Genomic DNA, 22,080 nt, shown 5'->3' with positions numbered 1-22,080 from the left:
ACCTAACTAGTGTTAATTGGTCTTCCAGCTGTCCGTTATATGCTCAATTTCCTTTTTCCAGCCACTTATTGCTACTTGTCCCAACTTTTTTAGGATTTGTTGACACTGTGAAATTTTGAATCAACATATTTTTCCTTTAAAACGTTACATTTACTCAGATTAAACTTCTGATCTATCATCTATGTTCTATTCTGAATAAAATATTGACATTTGCCATCTCCACATCATTGCATTCAGTTTTTATTCACAATTTGTTTAGTGTCCCAACTTTTTTGGAATCCGGTTTGTACTTCATAGTGTTCCTTTCTATCATTGGTTACAAAAATGGGTGGTGGGCCACCTAGTGGGGGGCATGGAACTATTGCATTTGGGTGGAGGGTCGTGGACCACTTATCAAAGTATAGTCTCAAATGTATATGTATATTATCTATTGAGAATGTATGAGTGGTGATTTGCATCACTGATCTGGGGACCAGATGTCCTTCAAGGCTGTTTGAGGCACAATTAATGCTCATTCTGCCTGGGTGTAATGAAGCGTGAATTATGGCCACAAAAAAAAAAAAAGATATATATATATATATATATGTCAGTTATCCAGCTGCTGAGAGGGTATTCCATACACAAATCACTAACCTACTCATATCCACAAAGTCAAACTTCTTCTATTCCAGAAGACCCATGCATCTATTTATGTGTGAATAAGTATTATCACACACCCAAACACCAATTCATTTCCTTAATGAGGCTCTGGCTTCATGGTGGTAAGGATTACCATGACACAAATCCCCTAAAACACATTTATGGCTACTACAGAAAACCCACATGTCCTAGAGTGGGTTCCTGGAACGGAACTGGCTCATTTCATTCCACCACATCAACCAGCCAGACTGAAACCTGTTTCCATTTACACTCACACACACACACACACACACACACACCTCTGCCAGAGCTTATCAAGAAGCCAGAGCCCATATCCTGTTTTCAACATGCGTCACACACCCGGACCATTGATCTCCTCACATATATCTACACAACCACACCAATGCGGAGCAGACATCTTCGCCATATAGTGCAGCTGCCAAACAAAGGAGTAACAGTGGAGTGGTAGGTGAAAGAAAGAAGTAGATTCCACCTCATTAGCCTCATATGTGAAAGAGTAAAAATGTTCCACTTCTCTTCCATCAACTCAACAGCTCTGGCTCCATGCACTGATTCCAGATGTGCATCAGCAAGGCATAGGCCAACTTGTTCTCCCTTGCTAATCCTGGCATTGGGCACCTCACAAGCTCACAAGTACATACGCATACATAAACCTTTTAAAAAGAGAAGAGTTGTACAAAACAAGCACACAATGTATATGTCTTACACAAATATATGTATCTCTATCTCTCTCTCTCTCTCTCTCTCTCTCTTAAATCTCAGGTATATATGAAAGATTTAGACCAACAAGGTCAGTGTGCAGGAAACGTTTTCTGAATAAATGACTGCCTATCTTTTCAGCCAGATACTAATGAAGGACTGACTGTCGGGCTCTCCTGTTACCCCTTTGAGACCAGCTACGCATGCTCCAGATACTGCCACTTGCCTTGGACGAGCAGCCTACCCCCAATGAAGTTTTCATGGACTCTTAACTATTACTATTATTATTATTATTAATTCATTAATTCATTTTCTGTAATCACTAATCCAGTTCAGGATTGTGGTGGGTCCGGAGCCTACCCGGGAATCACTGGGCGCAAGACACTCCCTGGAGCGCCAGTCCTTCACAGGGCGACACACACTCACACATTCACTCACACACTTACACCTAAGGACACTTTTAAGTCGCCAATTCACCTACCAATGTGTGTTTTAAACCATGGTAGAAAACCGGAGCACACGGAAGAAACCCACGCAGACACAGGGAGAACACAACAAACTCCTCAGAGACTTTGTTGTGCTACTGTGCTGCCCTATTATTATTATTACCACCAGCGTCATTACTTACTATCACTACTATGATTATATCAGTACACAGGAGCATAACAACATACTAAGGTGGTGATAGGCTATACAAATTAATTTTGATTTAATTTAATAACAGACTGGATGGTGAGTGGGCAGTGTTTCAAAAAGCATTGCTGTGTCTGATCCACTCATTCCAGCACAACACAGTAACATGCCATTACCAAGTAAGGGGGCTTACATTGTGTGCAGAGCAACAGATGGACTTCAGTCCGTAACTGTAGAACAAATTGATCTTATATGGTCAGCTGATAAAAATTATGTTTACTGTAGAGACAAGGAGGTGGCTTTAATGTTATAGCAGATAGGGGTATATACACATCCATCAGAATGACATTAGTTTGTCTGCTACATAAAATTCTCCAAGTGGGTGGTACATCTCTTTTTCCCTGTTTGTCTCTCTCTCTCTGTTTTATTCTGGTTGGGAGAGTGTTAGCTCTGTGTGAGCAGCTCAATCTGACAGACTTCAAAAGCCCAGTCTGATCACGCGCATACACTGATCAGTTACAATCCCTTCATTTCCAGAACTGATCCTTGCAGCAGCTCTGGACACAGTTGTGTGTGTGTGTGTGTGCAGGGGGCGTGTTTTTAGATATCTGTGAGGACCAGATGTCCTTACATGGATAAGAATATTTCACATTTAGTTGTACTGTGAAATTGTGAGCACATGTCAGTGGTCCTCATAACTTCTAAAACTTTTTTGTTTTAACAACCAAAAATAGCACTTTAACGGGAACAACTAAAGAAGTGTGTGTGTGTGTGTGTTCATTTGTGTACTAAAATCTGTCTACAGTACATGTGTTCATTCCTTGTACAACTATATTGCTTGATGTTCAACTTTTTCAATGTGGGCCAAAGGGTTCCCAAACACTGCAGAAAAGTTTTGGGAACCATTGACCCTCATTGAAAAAGTTCATCAAGAACATCAAGGAGTCCTCCTCACTATGACACACAATGATAGCAGTGCTCAAACATGCCTTCATGCATTAATTTGCCTTGCTGTAACTCCTCTGCAATAGCTCCCCATTTTCCCCATGATTCTATGCTATGTTTGCTTTCATTTGTTGAAATGTACAGTGAAGCGTTAGTGTGTTAGACATATACAATTACAGACTGCAGTCCACCTGTTTCTCTGCATACTTTCTTATCCCCATTTCATCCTGCTCCTCAATGGTTAGGACCCCACAGAACCACCACAAAGCAGACATGAATTGGGTGGTGGATAAATCTCAGACACAGCAGTGCTGCTAGATTGTTTAAGTAACTGCTGGACTGAAAATAGCCCACCAACCAAAAACATCCAGCCAAGAGTGCCCTGTGTCACTGATGAAGGACTAGAGGATGACCAACACAAACTGCAGCAACAGGTGAGCTATTGTCTCTGACTTTACATCTACAAGGTGGACTAATGTGGTAGGAGTGTCTAATAGAGTAGACAGTGTTTAAAACTCAAGTACCATGCTGTGTCTGATCCACTCTACTCCAGCACAAACACACAACCACCATGTTAGTGTCATTGCAGTGCTGAGAATGATCCACCACCCAAATCATACTTGCTGTGTGGTGGTCTTGTGGGCGGGTCTTGATCATTGAAAAACAGGGTAAAATTGGGATAAAAAAGTATGCAGAGAAACAGATGGACTACAGTCTGCAACTCTAGAGCTATCTAGTGCTCCTGTATGGCCAGTGGAGCTGACGAAATGAACAATGAGTGTAGAAAGAAGGTATGTATTCCTAACCCACCACCCACAATTTTCCTGGAAGTCATGGGAATCGAACCAACAAACTTTCAGTCCAAAAGCCCTCTTCTCTAACCATTAGGCCATGGCTAATGACCAAGCATTAAATGCCTACAGCACGGAACAGGCAGTCATGTCTGCTGCGAAACAGCTGAAGCAATTGTTTTGTTTTTACCAAACACTATCTATAATTATAAGTTATCTCCGGGGGTGGGGGCGGACGCTCAATGGACTTCCAGGACCTTAGGGGACTATTCTGCAGCAGATGGCCATGCAGCATCGACCTATAAAGTTTTCACGCCTCTGTTTACTTTTTCAGATTGTCAATATGAACAGAGACTTTAAGACCCCAAAAAGAAAACCTTCGCTAGTTATATTCCAGCCAGAAAAAAAACACCTGTGTTCCATTTAACGTTGTGTGAATGTGACACAGTACGTCAGGTTTGCTCTTTCCTTTGACTAATAAGGTTAGATGAAGTGAAGCATTGTGGGAGTGCACTCTGTGGCCTTGGATAACTGGGCTGAGGTGAACAGAGGGAGTGTTTGTGAAGCATTGGTGAGGGTGATCTAGCGCTTACGATGAGATGCACAGTGGTGCTTTTCTCCATCACAAGACATGAATTCCCATCTGGCACACTTCAAAGCCCTCGCTACGCTCAACTTAAACCTTCCTGACAATGTGAGGAAATGAGTGCTTTGCTCCCTGTCACCATTTAGATGTACAAAAACACACACACCCATGCACACAAGTACACAATGAGCTGGAAACTGGTACTAAGGTTATAGAAATACGATGTTGTCAGATTAAAACCTCTCAGTTCCAAAAGGGTATCTTTGCAAGAAAAGCAAAATACATTCAAATTGGTTCTTTTTTTATTTGGAAATTGCTCATGAACATTTTTACATAACGGCAAACGCATGTAGGGTTAAATTATGTAAAAGAAGAAAAAAAAATGCGGTGATTAAAATTATCTTTCAAATGGGGCAATTATCTTATCAAGCAGCTGAAATGACAAACCTGTTACTGAGTTGAATTCATAAGAAATATAACACTCATTATGTGGTAACAACTATAAAGCTTTTTGTGACAGCTACAAAAGTACTATGTAAGTTGTGCAGTCATGAGAGTTTTAAGCTGAAATGTATTACAACATTAGTGTGCAATGTGGCATCTTGTCAGTTTTTTCTGAGCACTGGCCATTATTTCAGAACACAGAAAAAAGAGAATCATGAGCTGTAGCCCTACTATGCTGTTGTTTTCAGAAGATGCACAGGCAGTAATCTATGGTCTGTAGATACTTCATAATACATGATAAATTAGCACTAGTTTTACTGTCTATCTATAAGTAGTTTAAAAAAAACATTTTTAATGCTTCAGGATACAAATGCATCAAACATTTATATATAAATCAAATATTTATATTTTATTTTGTAAATATTTTACTTTTACTCTAATATAACCCATTCAGTTTAAAACAACCTTAAAAAGGTGAACAGGGAAAAGGCTTGTTGTTTGGCAGAACTGGCAGAGGAGGGTGAATAACGCCTCGCCCGCTAAAACCCCCACACACCAAGTCGAACACATACAATAACACACACACGTGCATAAACTCACATGTGGGGAATTCTCTATGAACGATAGAGTGGGCAGTTTGGGGGCCTTAATCTACCCGTGGCTATGCCCCTTGCCCCCACTCGGACACATTGTGCTAGGAGTGCTCAAACATGCTTCATTAATTTGCCTTGCCCAGCCAACTTTGAGAACCAGAGCATTAAAATTTAGGACTGTATTTTATTCCCCTGAAAAGTTATTTTAGTAATTATTTGTCCAATTTCAGCAGTGTAATCTCATGACAGACTTCAGCCTGAAGATAAAGCCATTGCCAAAATCCCAAGATAAGGATTGCAGTAGATCTGTTCAACAGGCAAAACAGGTATTTAGTTTTTTTTGTTTTTTAACATATTCCTCTGTTATGCCACACTGGTATCATAGAATAGAAAGAGACTGTATGTATCAGTGCATTGTGGGAGGGAGTGACGTTTGTTTGCATACCTGCTACATTGGCATTAGGCCTTGTTCAACTTATTAAAAATCAAATTGCCTCAACATCCAGGCAAGCTTTTCCCATTAGCCTGACAATGTCCTCCACCAGAATCTCTGACACATGAGAATACTTCAAAGCCTGCTGGGGTGAATGGACTCTGTGTTTTTAGAAGGGGATGCCTGGTGGTCCATCCCCCCATCTATAGCCTGGACATCGCAGTGACCCATGGAAGGAGAAAAAGAGAGGGATGTGGTGAATTGAAGTAGAGACAAGATGATATAGCAGTTGGTGGGAGAATCTTGCAGCACAAACCAAAATGCAGTTTTATTTTCATAGACTGCGATTCACGTCAGTGGAACCTGTGATTTGACAGACAAGAAAGAGAAAGCCCATATGTGGATTCTCTTTGGTCATTTTCCAAAGTGAAATCATGCAGTGCTGCATTTATTGATATGCAGTTGCCATGTTCGTTGTGTAGTAATCCACAATTCATCAAAATCAAACCATATGAGGAAGGGGATTCTGGAAAATATTCCAGGTTTCTGACATTCTCTTTTTCTCTTCTCTGTCCTTGCGGTTAGGGTCAGACAAATTAAGTTTGAGAAGAGAGCCATTTGTCTGAATGTCAAGCATATGCCAACTGCCATGCTGAGAGGAAAAAAAAAAATCTCGTAATGGACCGTTATGTCTTGGAGACATTCATGGGTTTCTGCAACACTGCAGTGAAAAGGATATATTGGTTAAGCAGGACCTCTTCTGTGACTCTGCAGTACCAAGAGGACATATGATAGCTTTCCTCTGCTAATTGCGGACATAGAATCCACAGATGAGGAAAGAGGTTGGGGATGTAAGGGTCATTCAACTAATGACAACTCCAGGCATGGGACTGACCGTACACTGAGATCAGAGGTTGACTTTCTGCTTCTAAATGGAGCAAAGAGATTCTTACAAACCAGCAGTCGCTATAAACATAGTACTATGATTAAAGAAAAATATAGAAGGAATAGTAGTAATTTTGAAAAAATAAAAATATAAGTTCTATATAGTATTTATTATATAACATATTCTATTCTTATATAGAGACTGTAATTTGTGTAAAGCTCTTTTACAATAATATACACAGCTGTTGAGTGTTCTTTGATACCTAAAATATATACCCTATAAACATACATATTACATCATTTATCACAAAATAGACAACATATGGTCACATTATAAGTCATATAGTTCATTCATTGTCTGTAACAGCTTATCCAGTATAGGGTCACGGTGGGTCCGGAGCCTACCCAGAATCACTGGACACAAGGCGGGATCACACCCTGGAGGGGGCGGCAGTCCTTCACTGTGCAACTCACAAATTCACTTACACACTCACACCTATGGATACTTCTGAGTCGCCAATCCATCAACCAATGTGTGGTTTGGACTGTGGGAGGAAATTGAAGCACCCAGAGGAAACCCACGTGGACATGGGGAGAACACACCACACTCCTCACAGACAGTCACCCGGAGCGTGACTCAAATCCACAACCTCCAGGACCCTGGAGCTGAGTGACTGCGACACCTACCTGCTGCGCCACCATGCCGCCCACGTCATATATTAATGTATAATAATAGAAACCTAGTAACCAGCAAATGTAACTTGCTACTATCCACCAACTACATATCTCCTCCAGCTAAGCAGCTAATTTACGTTCTGAGCTGAGGTGTGTATGATGGAGCAAGAAAATTAACAATGTGTGCATTGCCTGCTGCATGGAGGAATGTAAAGGCAAACTTAGACGAGGAGAGAAAAAAGAAAGAAAATTAAGAAAAGGGGATCAGACGGTGGGTAAGAAAATGTGCAGTTCAGCTTCAAAATAATTGAAGCTCTTCCTCATTGGCCCATAGCTGCACTCATATTTTAAGGCCTGAACAATGGATTACATTTAAGATGAACTTCTTGTCTGTGCATAAAAGTCATACATTTGCTCTTAAAACAGATGTATTTAAAGAAAACACTCTGTCCTAGATATATCCAAGTGCTTAATTAAGGACATCTCATTCTGTGTTACTTTGAAAACAAAATGTGATTCAAATGAAAACTGTAAGACAATGTGCATTATAGTGAGTTGAGCTTAAGTGCACAGCTTGTCTGCTCTTAAAACTGACGTATTAAAAACAACACATTCTGTCCTAGATAATATTAATGTGTTTGGTTAAGGACAACACTTTTTGCATTACTTTGAACACAAAATGTGACTTAAAAACCCAAACCCAAAACGATATAAACTGTGTTTCTAAGTGTAGCCCAGTATGTTTGTTGTTATTCCACAATTTATTCACATTACTTTTTAGAGTTGTCAGTGTGTATGCTATAAAATGGCTGTCGACCAGCTGCAAAATTACACTTCAATTTAAAAGCCTGGAATAATGTGTATATGTTGGCAATTACTATAAACTCATTTTCTTACAGCGTAATGACACTATTAATCTACAAATTCAAAAGGTACTGATAGATAGTAACAAATAAAAAAAGATATAGATACAGAATGATAAGAACTGTATGTATTATTAAAATAGGTATTATTATAATAATAAATAATTAGTTAAAATGTATTCACATTTTTAAATGATATATTAAATTTGTTATGTTAAATGTGGTCATCAAAATTTAAGGCAAAGAACTGAGATAGCACTTTTTGTGCCAAAAATCATGATAAATTCACAAAAAAAAAAAAGAATTATTTGGACACAACTCTTAAATCCATTGTGTTTCTAAAGACAAGCTCCAAACTTGCAATGCACCAGTCCAGTTGGTTCGGATTTTGTTTTTACATAGGGCGCATTACGTACAGATTTTAGATGCCACTGGAGATGCATGTGTGAATGGAAGTGGTTAAATGACACGATTTTTCTGACGCATAAAGGCTCATCCCTAAACGCTGTACAGTTGGAAAGAATTAAGTTTGAAGCATTGTTTTTCCCTAAAGACCACCGTGCCTGTCCCATGCATCTCCGTCTCCTCTCTCTCTCTCTCTCTCTCTCACACACACACACACACAAACAATAAACACAGCATCTATGGTGTTTTTTGTTTTTATTTGTTTATTTACTTTTGTGTATTTGCCTCATATGCTTTGCTATTGTTACACAATTTTTTCACATCTAGAAGACAAATCATTCAAGCTTTGTTCTGGTGTTCAATGAATTGTTATGCTTCACTTTAAATAACCCAGCTCCTTGGGCAATGTCTGAATGTCAACTTCAGGCGCAAAAACGCCCATCACTTCAGCAGGAAAACTTCCAGTTCCCCCAAAACCACACTGTGGTTTCTGCTCCCAAATGTAGTTTCCTCCACAAAAACTATTCCTACAGCTCTCATAGTGAGAAAGACAGAAAAGCATTATGGTTCTAAGATTTACAAACCCGAATCCAAAAAAAATTGAAAAGCAAATAAAAAATAAACACAGATGAACTGAGTGTGTGTGTGTGTGTGTGTGTGTGTGTGAGAGAGAGAGAGAGAGAGAAGCATACTGTTCCAAGCTGTGCTAAACACTTGTTGGCTGCTGAAACCTTTGGGCATTTAAAGATAAGTAATGCCCAAACAGTTGAAATTTATATATAAATACGTTAAAATTTCATCCTAAAGAAAGCTCCATACAATACATATTGCATATATCATGCCTTAAAATGACCAATATTGCTCACTGAAATTGTGCAATAAGTGTTTTGCTGGTAAATGAAACAAATGCACAGCATGATGACAGCTGTAAATACATTTTATTAAATGAGCTGTCAATAAAATGTGTAATTTAAAATCTATATTTGAAAGAAAGTGCATGAGTGGAACTGGCATTAGTGAATTACAGATAGAAAACTATTAGTTAAAATGATCTCTGTATTAACATCAGTACTCTTAGGACAAGGTAATTTTACTCATAATATAGGGCAGGGACATTCAATTTAATTTGTCACAAAAACATATTCAAAATTTTGACTTGTTTGCCGGTTCAATGGGTGTGTTCTTTCACAGTAATTTATCAGGAACGTGAAGGCATGGGGCCTTCAGAGCCAACAAATCTACACACCAACACACACACACAAAATCCCCTATTTATTTCCCAGGCCATCGCTGGTATGCTCCTGCTACTCCCTGTCCTCCCACACAAATGTCTGTTTGCACATCAAGCAAGATAAATGTCACTATAGTAGTTGAAAGATTTAAATGCATAGTAGAATTCTCAGCATGATGCGTGCAGCACTTTTAGCAGCACTAGCAATATCTTATCGCTGTTTTAGCAATTTGCTATAAATTACAGCTGTTTGGTTTACCACAACCAAAGAGATGTTGATTTTCCACACAGTTTCCATTCATTTAGCAGCAAATCAATCATTTCAAAAGAGCTGCGCTTTAATTGCGCTTGTTAGCTCCACATCAGATACAAGCATATGCTGCCATATGCTGCATGGTGCTTCACACAAAACAGAGCATGAGTCACCAGCAAAAGCATCTTTTAGCATATCTCCTAATGAAGTGTGGTTAGCCAAGCAGAGCCAGTGGAACAAGACCACAGCCACAATAACATGAGAACATGAATCGCTAATAACAGGCGTTATAATCATCGTCCGAGGGAAAGGCAGCCTTTTCAGCTCAGAAAGCATTTAAAACGCTGTACTAACAATTTAAAAGCTGTATATTATGAATATTTGATGAGTCTGTTAAAACCGGACATATTAAATCTTGGCCATATTTAATATAAAAATAACTACATGTAATATAAACTGTAATATTCCTGACTATATAAAACCATATTTATCTCAGCCAAAATGGCAATTAACTCAAAGTTATTCATTTCTTCAAGAGTTTCCTGCAGAGATGTTATATATAACAATCTGTTTATAGAAAAAAAAATGTTAAACACAGCTGGATTTTGAAATATTAAAACAAATGAGAACATGACTGCAACCATGCAAATCTTTAAATTAAGAAGTGCGCAGCGTCTAACACATTTTCCTCTTCACTTCAGTTGGTTTTAAATGAGCTCAGGTCCAGAAAAGGCAGCAGTACTTCTGGATCCTGTGAATTAATACGGTTTCTTCTTGACACGATAGTGTTTTAACTTGCGTTTGTGGATGCAACAAAAACTGTTCATAGTCACAGTGGTTTTTCGAACCCCAGGCTGTGATCCACTTTCAGAATAAAGGGTAAAGCAGTGGTGTTAGAGTCCAGTTGTGTTCCCTTAAGGTACATTACATTCTCTTCTCCAGAAGGAGAGGTGAATATCTGTAATCTTTCCTTACAGAACTGTGTAAAATAAGTCCTGCAGATTACATGGGACATATGAAATCAAATCAACTTTTATATCTACAGTTAATTTAGAATATGGCACAATAATATTTGTAATAAAGGTACAGAAATGTACTCTCCAGGGTACCTCCACAGTGACAGCAATATTCTGACAGTGTATCCACAACAGAATAAAGGCCTGAAGACTACAGTCAGCCAATATTGGTTTTGGGCCATGTACCTTGAATAGATTTCTCCGTTTTCTCTGAAGTTTTCAATTACTTTATGTACCGTAGATGAAGAAATGTCCACCTTTATTGTTATTTTACACTGAGAAACATGATCCTTGAATAGTTTCATTATTTGCCCATGCAGCCTTTCACCCAATGATGAATCCTTCCATATATTATTTCTGAAAGCCTCTATAAGATTTTCTTTTTAAGACCAATCATGTCAATGCCCTGTGGCCAAATAAGTTAATTAGTTTTTTTTGGCAGCATTACAGACATTCTACAGTATTTTTGCTTTTTTTCACACATGATGCTGGCATCAAATAAAAAAAAGATTATTGATTTATTCTTGGGCGGCACGGTGGCGCAGCAGGTAGTGTCGCAGTCACACAGCTCCAGGGACCTGGAGGTTGTGGGTTCGATTCCCGCTCCGGGTGGCTGTCTGTGAGGAGTTGGTGTGTTCTCCCTGTGTCTGTGTGGGTTTCCTCCGGGTGCTCCAGTTTCCTCCCACAGTCCAAAAACACACGTTGGTAGATGGATTGATGACTCAAAAGTGTACGTGAGTGTGTGAGTGAATGTGTGTGTGTGTTGCCCTGTGAAGGATTGGCGCCCCCTCCAGGGTGTATTCCCGCCTTGCGCCCAATGATTCCAGGTAGGCTCTGGACCCACCGCGACCCTGAATTGGAATGAAATGAATGAATGAATGAATGATTTCTTTCGTTCATTGTCTGTAACCACTTCCTGATTGCGCCCAGTGATTCCAGGTAGGCTTCGGACCCACTGCGACCCTGAACTGGATAAGCCGTTACAGACAATGAATGAATGAACTAATTAATTTATTTTTTGTGACGTTTTGTATTGAGTTCCATCTTTTTTTGTTTGGAAAGTAGCATTTGTTCATTTTCTTCGATCTAGCTGCCAGTTCACAGTATATAGTTTAATTATAAACATTAAATTAAAAACTAGTGACATATATAACATTATATGATAACATTCAGAAGGTAGATTATTCTGTTTTTATCTTGAGGTATGGATTAAATCTTACAGTTAGTGCTCACCCTTACCGCCTCTCTGTCTCTCTCTCTCTCTCTCTCACACACACACACACACACACACACACACACGAAAAAAAAAAAGGAAAATAAATATGCCCTGGATTCTGACACCCCAGCAGTTTCTCACTGGGAACAAAAGCAATGTTTACCGCCCTTGTATTTATGGTGTGAATCCAGACCTCTGATTGGTGACACATTGCCTGAAGAGCATCCAGCTGCACAGCAATGCCAGGGACCAAGCAAAATCTCAAGAGGAGTAGAAAAGGCACGCTACAAACCCTTACAGAGTAACATACTGAGCAACATAACATTCCCAAGAGGAAGGCAAAAGTCTTCCATGATTCTTGTCATGGTTTGACATTTAAAACTGAACACAAATAAGTTAAAAAAAATGTATGAAGTATATTTCGTGAGCCAGTCATCAGAACAAAGCACCAATTTGGGCATTATGCATTTTGGGGGTTGCAAATAGGTGGCAAAATAAACAAAAGATTCAAAATATTTGCAGAAATTCCTCTGCTGCACAAACCAAAGAGGTACGCTGTTTGTTTTCAACAATTCTGCTTCTCTCTCGGCACGTTTATTTACCGTTTAAGTCTTGTGACTTCACATTCAGTGTCTGGTTTCAGCTCATATTGTGCTCATATTTTTTATGCATCCAAATTAGTTTAGAAATGTGCAGAGACCCACCAGCTGATGTACAAGAATAAACATGCCCTGAAATAGCATCCAAACACAAATGCTTGGGAAAAACTTGTTAGCACCCTTTTAAAATATGACTACAAACCTGCTGCACAGCCAAAGTTATTTCCTCAAAGCAGTGTTCTGCTGTGGTGTTGTGTTGTGTTGTGAATTCTAATAATCCAATCCAATCACATGTGTGTGTATAATAAGAAACAACAAGAGTGATTATTTATTCACTTATTCATTACTTATTCATGAATCTTAAAACCTAACCCTAAAACCAGTCAATGCAGGATGTGAATCTAATGTGAAACAATGGTCCTCAGTTATGTAAAGTTTCAGATTTTTCAGTTCTCATGTAAAATACATTTAGTTTTGCAGTCAACCTGACTTTGACCCAGTCTAGTGTGACCTTTGTATCAATACACACTGCCACGGTTATTCGCTGTGGAGAAGTGTGACAGATCCACACTATCATTGTGGCCATGATCAGCCCTATCAGCTTGCACTGAAACCTGAATATCTACATTATGGCTGGGATGAAAGGCAGAAGCATAGGCTGTAGTACTGTAGTGTGTGTGTGTGTGTGTGTGTGTGTGTGTGCAAAAAAAAAATGAAAAAATTACGGTAAGAGCATGTGAGAGACTGACCATGTTTTCAGTAATTAATCTTGTTTAAACATAATGTTCTCTTCTGTGCAGAGTGTGTGTTCGTGTGGGACAGCGACTTGTGGAATTAAAGGCACAATTAAACTTGTGTTTTTGGCCAGAACTAAATATAAAAATGAAACTATTATGTTTGAGAATGTTAATACAGATGTATGGTTTAGATCTGTTTCATCACTATTCACACATACAAACACCTAGGAGTTTATTAACACCTTAAATTGCCTGGATTTTTAAGCAGGTCCAAACATCTATTACATACACCTTTAACTGAATGTTCATTGCTTTCCATGTTTATAGCCCATTAAAAACCCTAAAATGGTTTATGTGACTAATAAATTAAAGCCATGCAAGAACAGAATTTCAACTTTCAATGAACTTTCTTTGAAGCGCACGCTTCAAATTTGCACACATCCATATGCACAGACACAAATAAGAAATCTCATCTGTCAACTAAATGAATTTGCTATATTACTTAAATGTCATGCAGTACGATCAATAACAAAAGGCTTACATTCTTAAGAAACACTGTAACGTTTAATAAAGTATTTTTGAAGCATGGTTAAGCTGGTTCGGTTTTCCTTGTCAGTGAAATGAATGTGTATTATAATTAGGGCTTCAAGTTCATAGTACAGAAACCCTGTTGAAATACTATAAGATCAAACAATAAATCATAGAGACATTAACCTTCATCATCTGTTAGTAGTCCCTCTCATTACTCAGATGCACTGCATGGGTCTGATTAGCCTCCGGGGGTCGCTATAGTGCACACTGATGAATGGGGCTCAGTGGATCAAGACACAGCCTCTTAGGCCGGTGTGGTTTTACGGTTGTAGGTTATATAGCCTAAGGGTTATATAACTATATAACTGGCTATATAGCTGGCTTGGAGGGGGTTGGGTCTGAGATGCCAGACTTTACTGTTGAGCCTTGCAAAGGTGTTGTGGGTTAATTCAAGGGAGGTGCCTACCTGATGACCCCTGTGAACAGCTAGCGATGTAGTGGCTGAGTTGGGTATACATAATGTACAGCCGCTACAAAACTACTATATCAGTGACCATATTTCATGATCAAGGGGAAGAAATGAGATTTGCACTGAAATTGAAGGTTGTTAAGATAAGCACTTTGCAATTTAGTCTGTTGAGCTCCACCCACTTTCATATTTGATCATTCGCAAATTATGCATAACCTATTTTTGTTAACTAATTCTTGGTTACAATTCTCACAACTGTGTTCAAAAAATATTTGCACATGCCTGCAATTCAGTAATACTGAAACAATACTGATATTTTAAAATAAAACAGCCACCATATTCAAAGCAATCTTTCCTATTCGTCACATATTTCACTTAAACATCTCCAACACTTGAATACGTTGGTCTGCTGCAATTTCTAAATATATTTGTCATATGACTTTGTGGTAGACTGACCATTTTGGCACATTTCTTACAATAAGAGTGTGCATCTTTAAGCAAGTAACTAAATGGGATCGTGAACGCTATCATCCAGTCAGGATTCACCAGGAATGTGGCAGGTGTAACATTTACATCAATATTAAATGTTTTAATTGAGAAAACTGCAGCACAGCTCACAAACAACATAAAAACTCTATAATCTACCTTCTGAATGCTGTTTACGTTGCCTAATAAAAGCACTAGCATTTCACTAGGCTGTGTTAAAAGAGTGGATTATGGGAAATTGTGGCCAAATTTGGTAAAATGATTCATTTGCTTAAAAGAATGATTAACAAGTTGAATTTTCCAAATTAGAAAACTAGAGATCTGGGAAAAATAACAGCTCCTGTTTACTTATAACTTATCAGATGGTAAAATGAAGGCTTTTTAAAAACATCCAATCAAAGACATGCTGAATGATCCTCTTCCCTTTTCACACACCAGAAACGGCCGAAGTCATGCTGAAGTGCGAAAGCTCGGATTTAGCATCAAATGGTGGAATTTGCTTGAATCTCTTTGCTTCCAATGATCTGCCACCAATTTCCTCAATTCCTCACCACCATCACATTGCACACAGAACACTTGGTCTACACACATCCACACAGACACCACTCTGCTAAGTGCCATAAATCCATACTTCAATCATATTACACTTTCTTGTTGTCTGATCGCAAAGTTTTTCTAAAATTATGAGAGGAAGGAGCAGCCAACTTTCATGAACACTCCGAATACTGAGAAAAGGAATACTCAGCAATTTAACCAAAAGAGAATGTGCTGGATATGGGAAGTAGTCCTGATTTCTACAGTGATTTTAAACTATACAGGCAATGTTATTCCAAGTTATTCTAAGAAATATATTTATATACATATATATTACACAGAATTTTTTTTCCCATGTGTATCATCCCAGAGCCTTTCTTTGTTATTAACAAGACATAGCAAAAACAGTACAGAACTAATAGTGTGTGTATTTACATGAGTCATTTGTACCTGTACAAAGCCGCACATCACATATTCGTCAAACATGGGCAGACTGGGTCGGCTCTCCCGGAATATGTGCAGAGTGTATATCGTCATGACGACAGGCTCTGCCCCTGATTCATCCATGACCAAAATGTTGATTCGGCTGTTGCCCAGGCCAACAGGGTAGTTTGCGATTCTGAGGAAAACAGCGAAAAGAGTTCTGAGAAACAGAGCATGATTAACCCTAACCCTAAGATGTTGTAGTCTGATAATAATCAGACATAACATATATTTAGGGACTTAAATATTCAGCTGAACATATAAGGCCTTCAGTTTCCTCAGTATATAATTGATTCCAGTATAACGTCTCATTCCTTTTGATCACATATTATAATGCAGAGGAAATTATAAGCTAAGAGCACACTTTAGTTAAACTGAGAAAGTGATTTACTAAACTGAACACGTCGCACATGTTAAACCTCATGGGTGATTTAAACCTCTTTTGTATATATTACTTTCTATTTATACATCTAAGGGTATCCACATGAGTATTCTGCTTGATGACTAAGACCGTGTTGTATAATGACGTATTTCTATGAGATATATTTCCTTAATTATGGTTCTGGCCCTATACACCACAAATTAATGATTTCATGCCAGAAAAGCACACTATGGTTAGATTGATGGTGCGTGTGACAGGAACCATGATGCAAAAAATATTATTTATCTTACAACATCATCTCAACACATGTATAAATGTCCTTTAGTGCACATTATCCACTGGGAGGTAAAATGGTTATCATTTCATAATCATGAACATAATGTTCACAGAACCACACTGAAACTTTACACCACTATTTGTTTACATGAGCAACCAAGTCAAGCATTAGCCGATTCAGCTCAGTTTATTAAACACTGAACAATATAACACTAATATGATAGTTGCCTTCATCCTAGTCTGCACCTGTCAACACTACCCCCAGTCTGTCACAGCATTTTCTGGGCTTCTTTTTGGCATATTTCCAGGCAAGTCTGTGGTCTCACTCAGGTCTGCTAGCAAAGTAATCCATTCATGTGACATTACTCCCTGTTTTGTATATTTTAAAATGACATTATTTCACTTCAGATATAAAAAAAGAGGGATTTTTATATTTTTGTTCCAGGCATGAATGTGTACTTCAGCATTACATTCGAAAATTCTAATTCATCTTCTTTCACTGAGAGGAGCACATGCACTACAATAAAAAAGGGGCATGTTATGTTAAACTGTAATCTAGGACTGAATGTGTGTGTGTGTGTGTGTGTAGGTGGTCAGAAGGCATGGGAACGCAACTCCAGAAATAAATCTAATAAATCAATCAAGGGCCAACAAGATCGTGAGTTGACACATCAGAGGTGGAGGATGATTAGTGCAAGAAAGCTGGAACAGTACCAGGCTGGATCTTTGTTCATTGTTCCATTGCTGAGGTATGGGTGTGTTTGCATATGTGTGTGTGTGTGTGTGTCAAGGCATTTATTTAGTGGTTGCATGACTTGGCACAAACATACAGTTAATTCAACAACGCATACACTTGGAAAAGTGGGCAGGTTATACGGTGAACAGAATTTTAATGAACTGTTACAATTCAGACGTACCTGGGTCCATTGTGCTCATCAAGGTGAACGTGGCACTGTGCATTCATAGGTTCTGGCCTGATCCGTATTGTGATTACATCAAATGGAACTTCAGCCCTGTATTCTTTCACCCAGGGATTAAAGGGTGGAGCCAGAACTAGAGGAGGATCTGTGTACAGCTGCCAAAGATGGGGATCCACACACCTTTCTATAGACCAATAGAATAACTTCAATCAAACAAATGCCAGCTGTTGCAAAATAAAGGTTATTATTAGATACCCGTTTAAAATCCCTGGACAAGTTACGTTTGGTTAATTTTCTAAGTGAAATTAAATTTACACATTTATATAGAGAACAAGTCATTTAAACATATATAACATGAAATCTAATATATTCCACAATATACACAATAAACAATCACTGGACTGGAACACCTACCTCGAACACCTCATTGTTCATACAGGACCATAAAGGAGCTCTTTGTAGATAGTAGTCCACCTGTTTCTTTGCATACTTTCTTGTCCCCATTTCACCTTGTTCTTCAATGGATAGGACCCTCAGCGCACCACAGAGCAGGTACGATTTGGGTAATCCACCATTCTCAGTGGATCAGACACATCAGTGCTGCTGGAGTTTTTAAACCCTGTGTCCACGCACTGTCCTCTCTGTCAGACAGACCTACCTCGTTGATCCACCTTGTAGATGTAAAGTCATAGACAGTAGCTCATCTGTTGCACCACAGTTTGTGCACACACTAACACATCACCACCACTGCACCACTGAGAATGATCCACCACCCAAATAATAACTGCTCACTGGTTGTCACATGGGGGTCCTGGCCATTGAAAATCAGGATGTTATATGGGAAACGGAAGTACGCAGAGAAACAGGTGGACTACAGTCTGTAATTGTATAAATATTGCAAAACAAGTGTTCCTGTATGGCCAGTGGAACTGATAAAATGGACAGTGAATATAGATACAAGGTGCGTGATATTTATCCAGTGACTGGTCAGTGTGTTTGCCTAGTACAAATTATTGGTTGTAGTTTCACAAATCAGTAAATCATGTCATATTACCACTGGCAATACAATACCACCAACCAATAAGAGTGAAAGTGCATCTTTTAGAACTGCTGCTCATGCAATATCACAGGACATCTCACACACTTGACTGCCATATGTCGCCTCAGCCAACACATGCTTGCATTTGTATTGCACTGAATGACGATGGGGAGAGGGAGAACACCCTACCCACACATAAGGCGTGAGGCCAGGTATGCCCTAATGCACTGGCGGACTCTTAGCCTCAAACAGATAAAACATAATCAAGGTTTGAACTTGCAATATTTCTACGACAGAGCAACAACTGACACAGTCATGCCATTAATATTTTATTTAGTTAGGAACATTAACTCATATTTTCTAATTTTGCATATATTAATGAACTGGAAATACCTGAATATGATGTATCTGAATGCCACCTATTGTGTCCAAGACTTGAATGGTCATCCTGGCTGTGGGGAAAAAAAAGCTCTTTATTAATTCTATTTATTCTACACACATATTTAATAAAACTGGCAAACAAACCACTAATGAGGAAATCCAGTCACACTAAAATTAGTGATTTTCTGTCACTCTCCCTGTTCACATCTAAGTGCCCAGACATAAGGAAACACACAAACACATGAACACACAAAGTAGCCTCGGTTTGCTAAAGGGTTCTAATTTGTCATTTTTATTTTTATTTTTTGATTGAGCTTCAGCGACCCAGACATGATAATGACCCATGTAGGATGTGTTTTACCACTTTTACAAAGTGCCTCAAGATTGCTGCAACTAGTCACCTCTCTCTCTCTCTCTTCTCTCTCTCTCTCCTTTCTCTCTCTCTCTCCTTTCTCTCTCTCTCTCTTTTCTCTCTCTCTCTCTCTCTCTCTCTCTCTCTCTCTCTTCTCTCTCTCTCTTCTCTCTCTCTTCTCTCTCTCAAACATGAACTCACTTATACACTTATAACAACAGCCTCTATTGTAGCAGCAGGCAAGTCAGATTTCTCTAATTGTTTTAATCATAACACTAACATAAAAACAACTGATTATTCCAGACCCCACAGGAAAAAAAAGCATTTGGTTTATTTAAACAAACATCTGGACAGATGGATTTTATGTGTGTGATTCAGGCTGATACAGCTATGAAAGATTAGAAAGGGGAAAAAAGCAGACTGTAACAGGCTTGTGAATGATATTTGATTATATACACTTGTGCTTCTTAAACCAGTGATCCAAATAAGGATTTTTCTGCTCATTTGGTTTTACTCTATAATGTATCAATTATATTTATCCCACACATAATGACAGTGTAAGTAATTTCTTGGTCTGCTTCAGTGTGAATATATTTATTTGAATGACATAAATATTTTCATCAAAAGAAAGCAGATAGGGCAAATGTGGGAATATGCTGAAGTTGGCACTACTGCCTGGATTAACATCACAGGAAATATATTTCTATAGAGTGAAAAGTGCAGAATATTTGTATCAACTCAACACTTCTGCAGTTCAATATCTACAACATACAGTACTCTTATGAAATCATTTGCTAAATAATCTGCCTGATGTTATATTTTAGAACATACTTGCAGACATCTTACCACACATTACAATGCTAACATGCATATATCACATGTATTTAAATTCATGCAGTACCTAAAAGAGAAATTTTACTTTTAAATATTATATTTAAATATGAATTTTATTTTGTAGTTTATTATTATTAATAATAATGTTTTTTTTTTTTTACAGAATTAGCAAAATGAAACAAAATACTCAACCATTTTATTACACATGTACTGTTAGATGTCATGATATGAAAAAAATCATTGGTACCTAAGAAAAATAAATAATTAACAGATGTGAAGTCAAGATTATTAATATTATTAAATGTATTAATATGATAATGCATGATAGGAAATATAAATTTAATTAATTTTAGGATAATAAAAGCTTTAACCTCCAGCAATAGGGTTTATTATGAATAAATGTTTCCTCAAGACAAAACTGTGGAATAGAAATGTTATATGTGTATGATAGTTACTTCTCTGTAAAGTTCTTTGTAAAGTAAGAGCTGAGCTGTTGGAGCAGGACTGAGATCATTGGCCCTTTCCCTTTAACCTTTGCAGCAGGGAACTTCTGAATGAGATCATCCTGGAGATTGGAGAAATTAGATGATCTTGGGTGTAGCTGTGAAGACACACACACAAAAAAGAGGAATACCACAATCAATGTCTTCATTCCAAAAGCATCTCTACATTAAAGTATGCAACAAAATGAAAGGGGAATAAAAGATGGAGGTAACTATTACAAGTATATGCTGTCTGTAGCATATTGCTCTAGTATATAGTCAGCACTGTTACAACGATCGACATCTGTGTAATAAGCAGCAGTTACTGAATTAAACAATAGTGACATACCAGATGAAAGTTGTCTGGTGCCTTTAGATGTTGATAAAATTGAAGGAGTAACTGCATTTCATCCGTTGACAAACAAAAACCGTCTGGCGAGACACAATCACTGTACTGCACAGAGATAGAGCATTCAAATCAAGTCTATATTCAAAACTCTGAATCTCTGAGTAAATGGAAAATTTAAGAATGATTGAGTAAATTAAGAATAACTGCCAGTTTAATAACAACAGAAATTAATAGAGTAAAAAATAATAATATAATATAACTTTTTTACTATTATTCATTATTATAGAGACTTCATTTGTATTGAACATTTCATACATAAACGCAGCTCAACGCACTTAACGGAAATTCTATAAAACAAATATTGTATTAAAAAATATCAAAGGATAAACAGTGGAACTGCACTTGAAAGTCATGTTAAAAAGGGGAAAAATGTATAAATAAATAATAATAAAAAAAAACAATTATATTACAGCAATGAGTCATTGTTGAGACAATGTATTGTACAGATCAATGAAATTAAATAAATGAAATATAAATGTGCACATAAACAATCTATCATGCTAAAAACTAACATTACAACATTTAAACGTTTTCACAGTATAAAATGGAAAGAAATCATGGAGTAGGCAGTGTTTATAGATTTCTGAAATGCTCATATAGGTTTTTTCTGTACCTTAATTTCAGCTGTGTCCTGAGCAGGCCATCCATCATTGTGACTGCATGCTGGAACCAGCAGCCTCAACATATCTTCTAACACATACTCTTTAGTGATCTGTCCATTCAACTTTGGATCCTTCATACCGTCAAAGTGTAAGTCAGTTTGTACCTAAGTGAGTGAGGAGAGACAGTGAAAAAGGAATTGAACTGCTGGAGGGTATAAAGGGTGGATTTGGTCTGC

The 22,080-nt window shown here is 38.0% G+C and overlaps 1 protein-coding gene across 2 annotated transcripts in view; it reads right to left on the bottom strand.

Annotated features, from left to right (window-relative positions):
• cped1 (cadherin-like and PC-esterase domain containing 1) overlaps positions 1-22,080 on the bottom strand; it is a 93,490-nt gene that overhangs the window by 28,684 nt on the left and 42,726 nt on the right. For both annotated transcript variants that reach the window (XM_066669919.1, XM_066669918.1), the window contains exons 9-14: positions 21,856-22,008; positions 21,183-21,287; positions 20,807-20,952; positions 19,178-19,236; positions 17,743-17,929; positions 16,135-16,303 (exon numbers count right to left, since the gene is read on the bottom strand). In XM_066669919.1, the coding sequence (XP_066526016.1) occupies positions 16,135-16,303; positions 17,743-17,929; positions 19,178-19,236; positions 20,807-20,952; positions 21,183-21,287; positions 21,856-22,008 (819 nt within the window). The remainder of the gene's footprint in view (positions 1-16,134; positions 16,304-17,742; positions 17,930-19,177; positions 19,237-20,806; positions 20,953-21,182; positions 21,288-21,855; positions 22,009-22,080) is intronic.

Source organism: Hoplias malabaricus, chromosome 4, assembly GCF_029633855.1.
Source record: "Hoplias malabaricus isolate fHopMal1 chromosome 4, fHopMal1.hap1, whole genome shotgun sequence".
NCBI classification, from domain to species: domain Eukaryota; kingdom Metazoa; phylum Chordata; class Actinopteri; order Characiformes; family Erythrinidae; genus Hoplias; species Hoplias malabaricus.
This window is presented reverse-complemented; position numbering and strand designations above follow the sequence as displayed.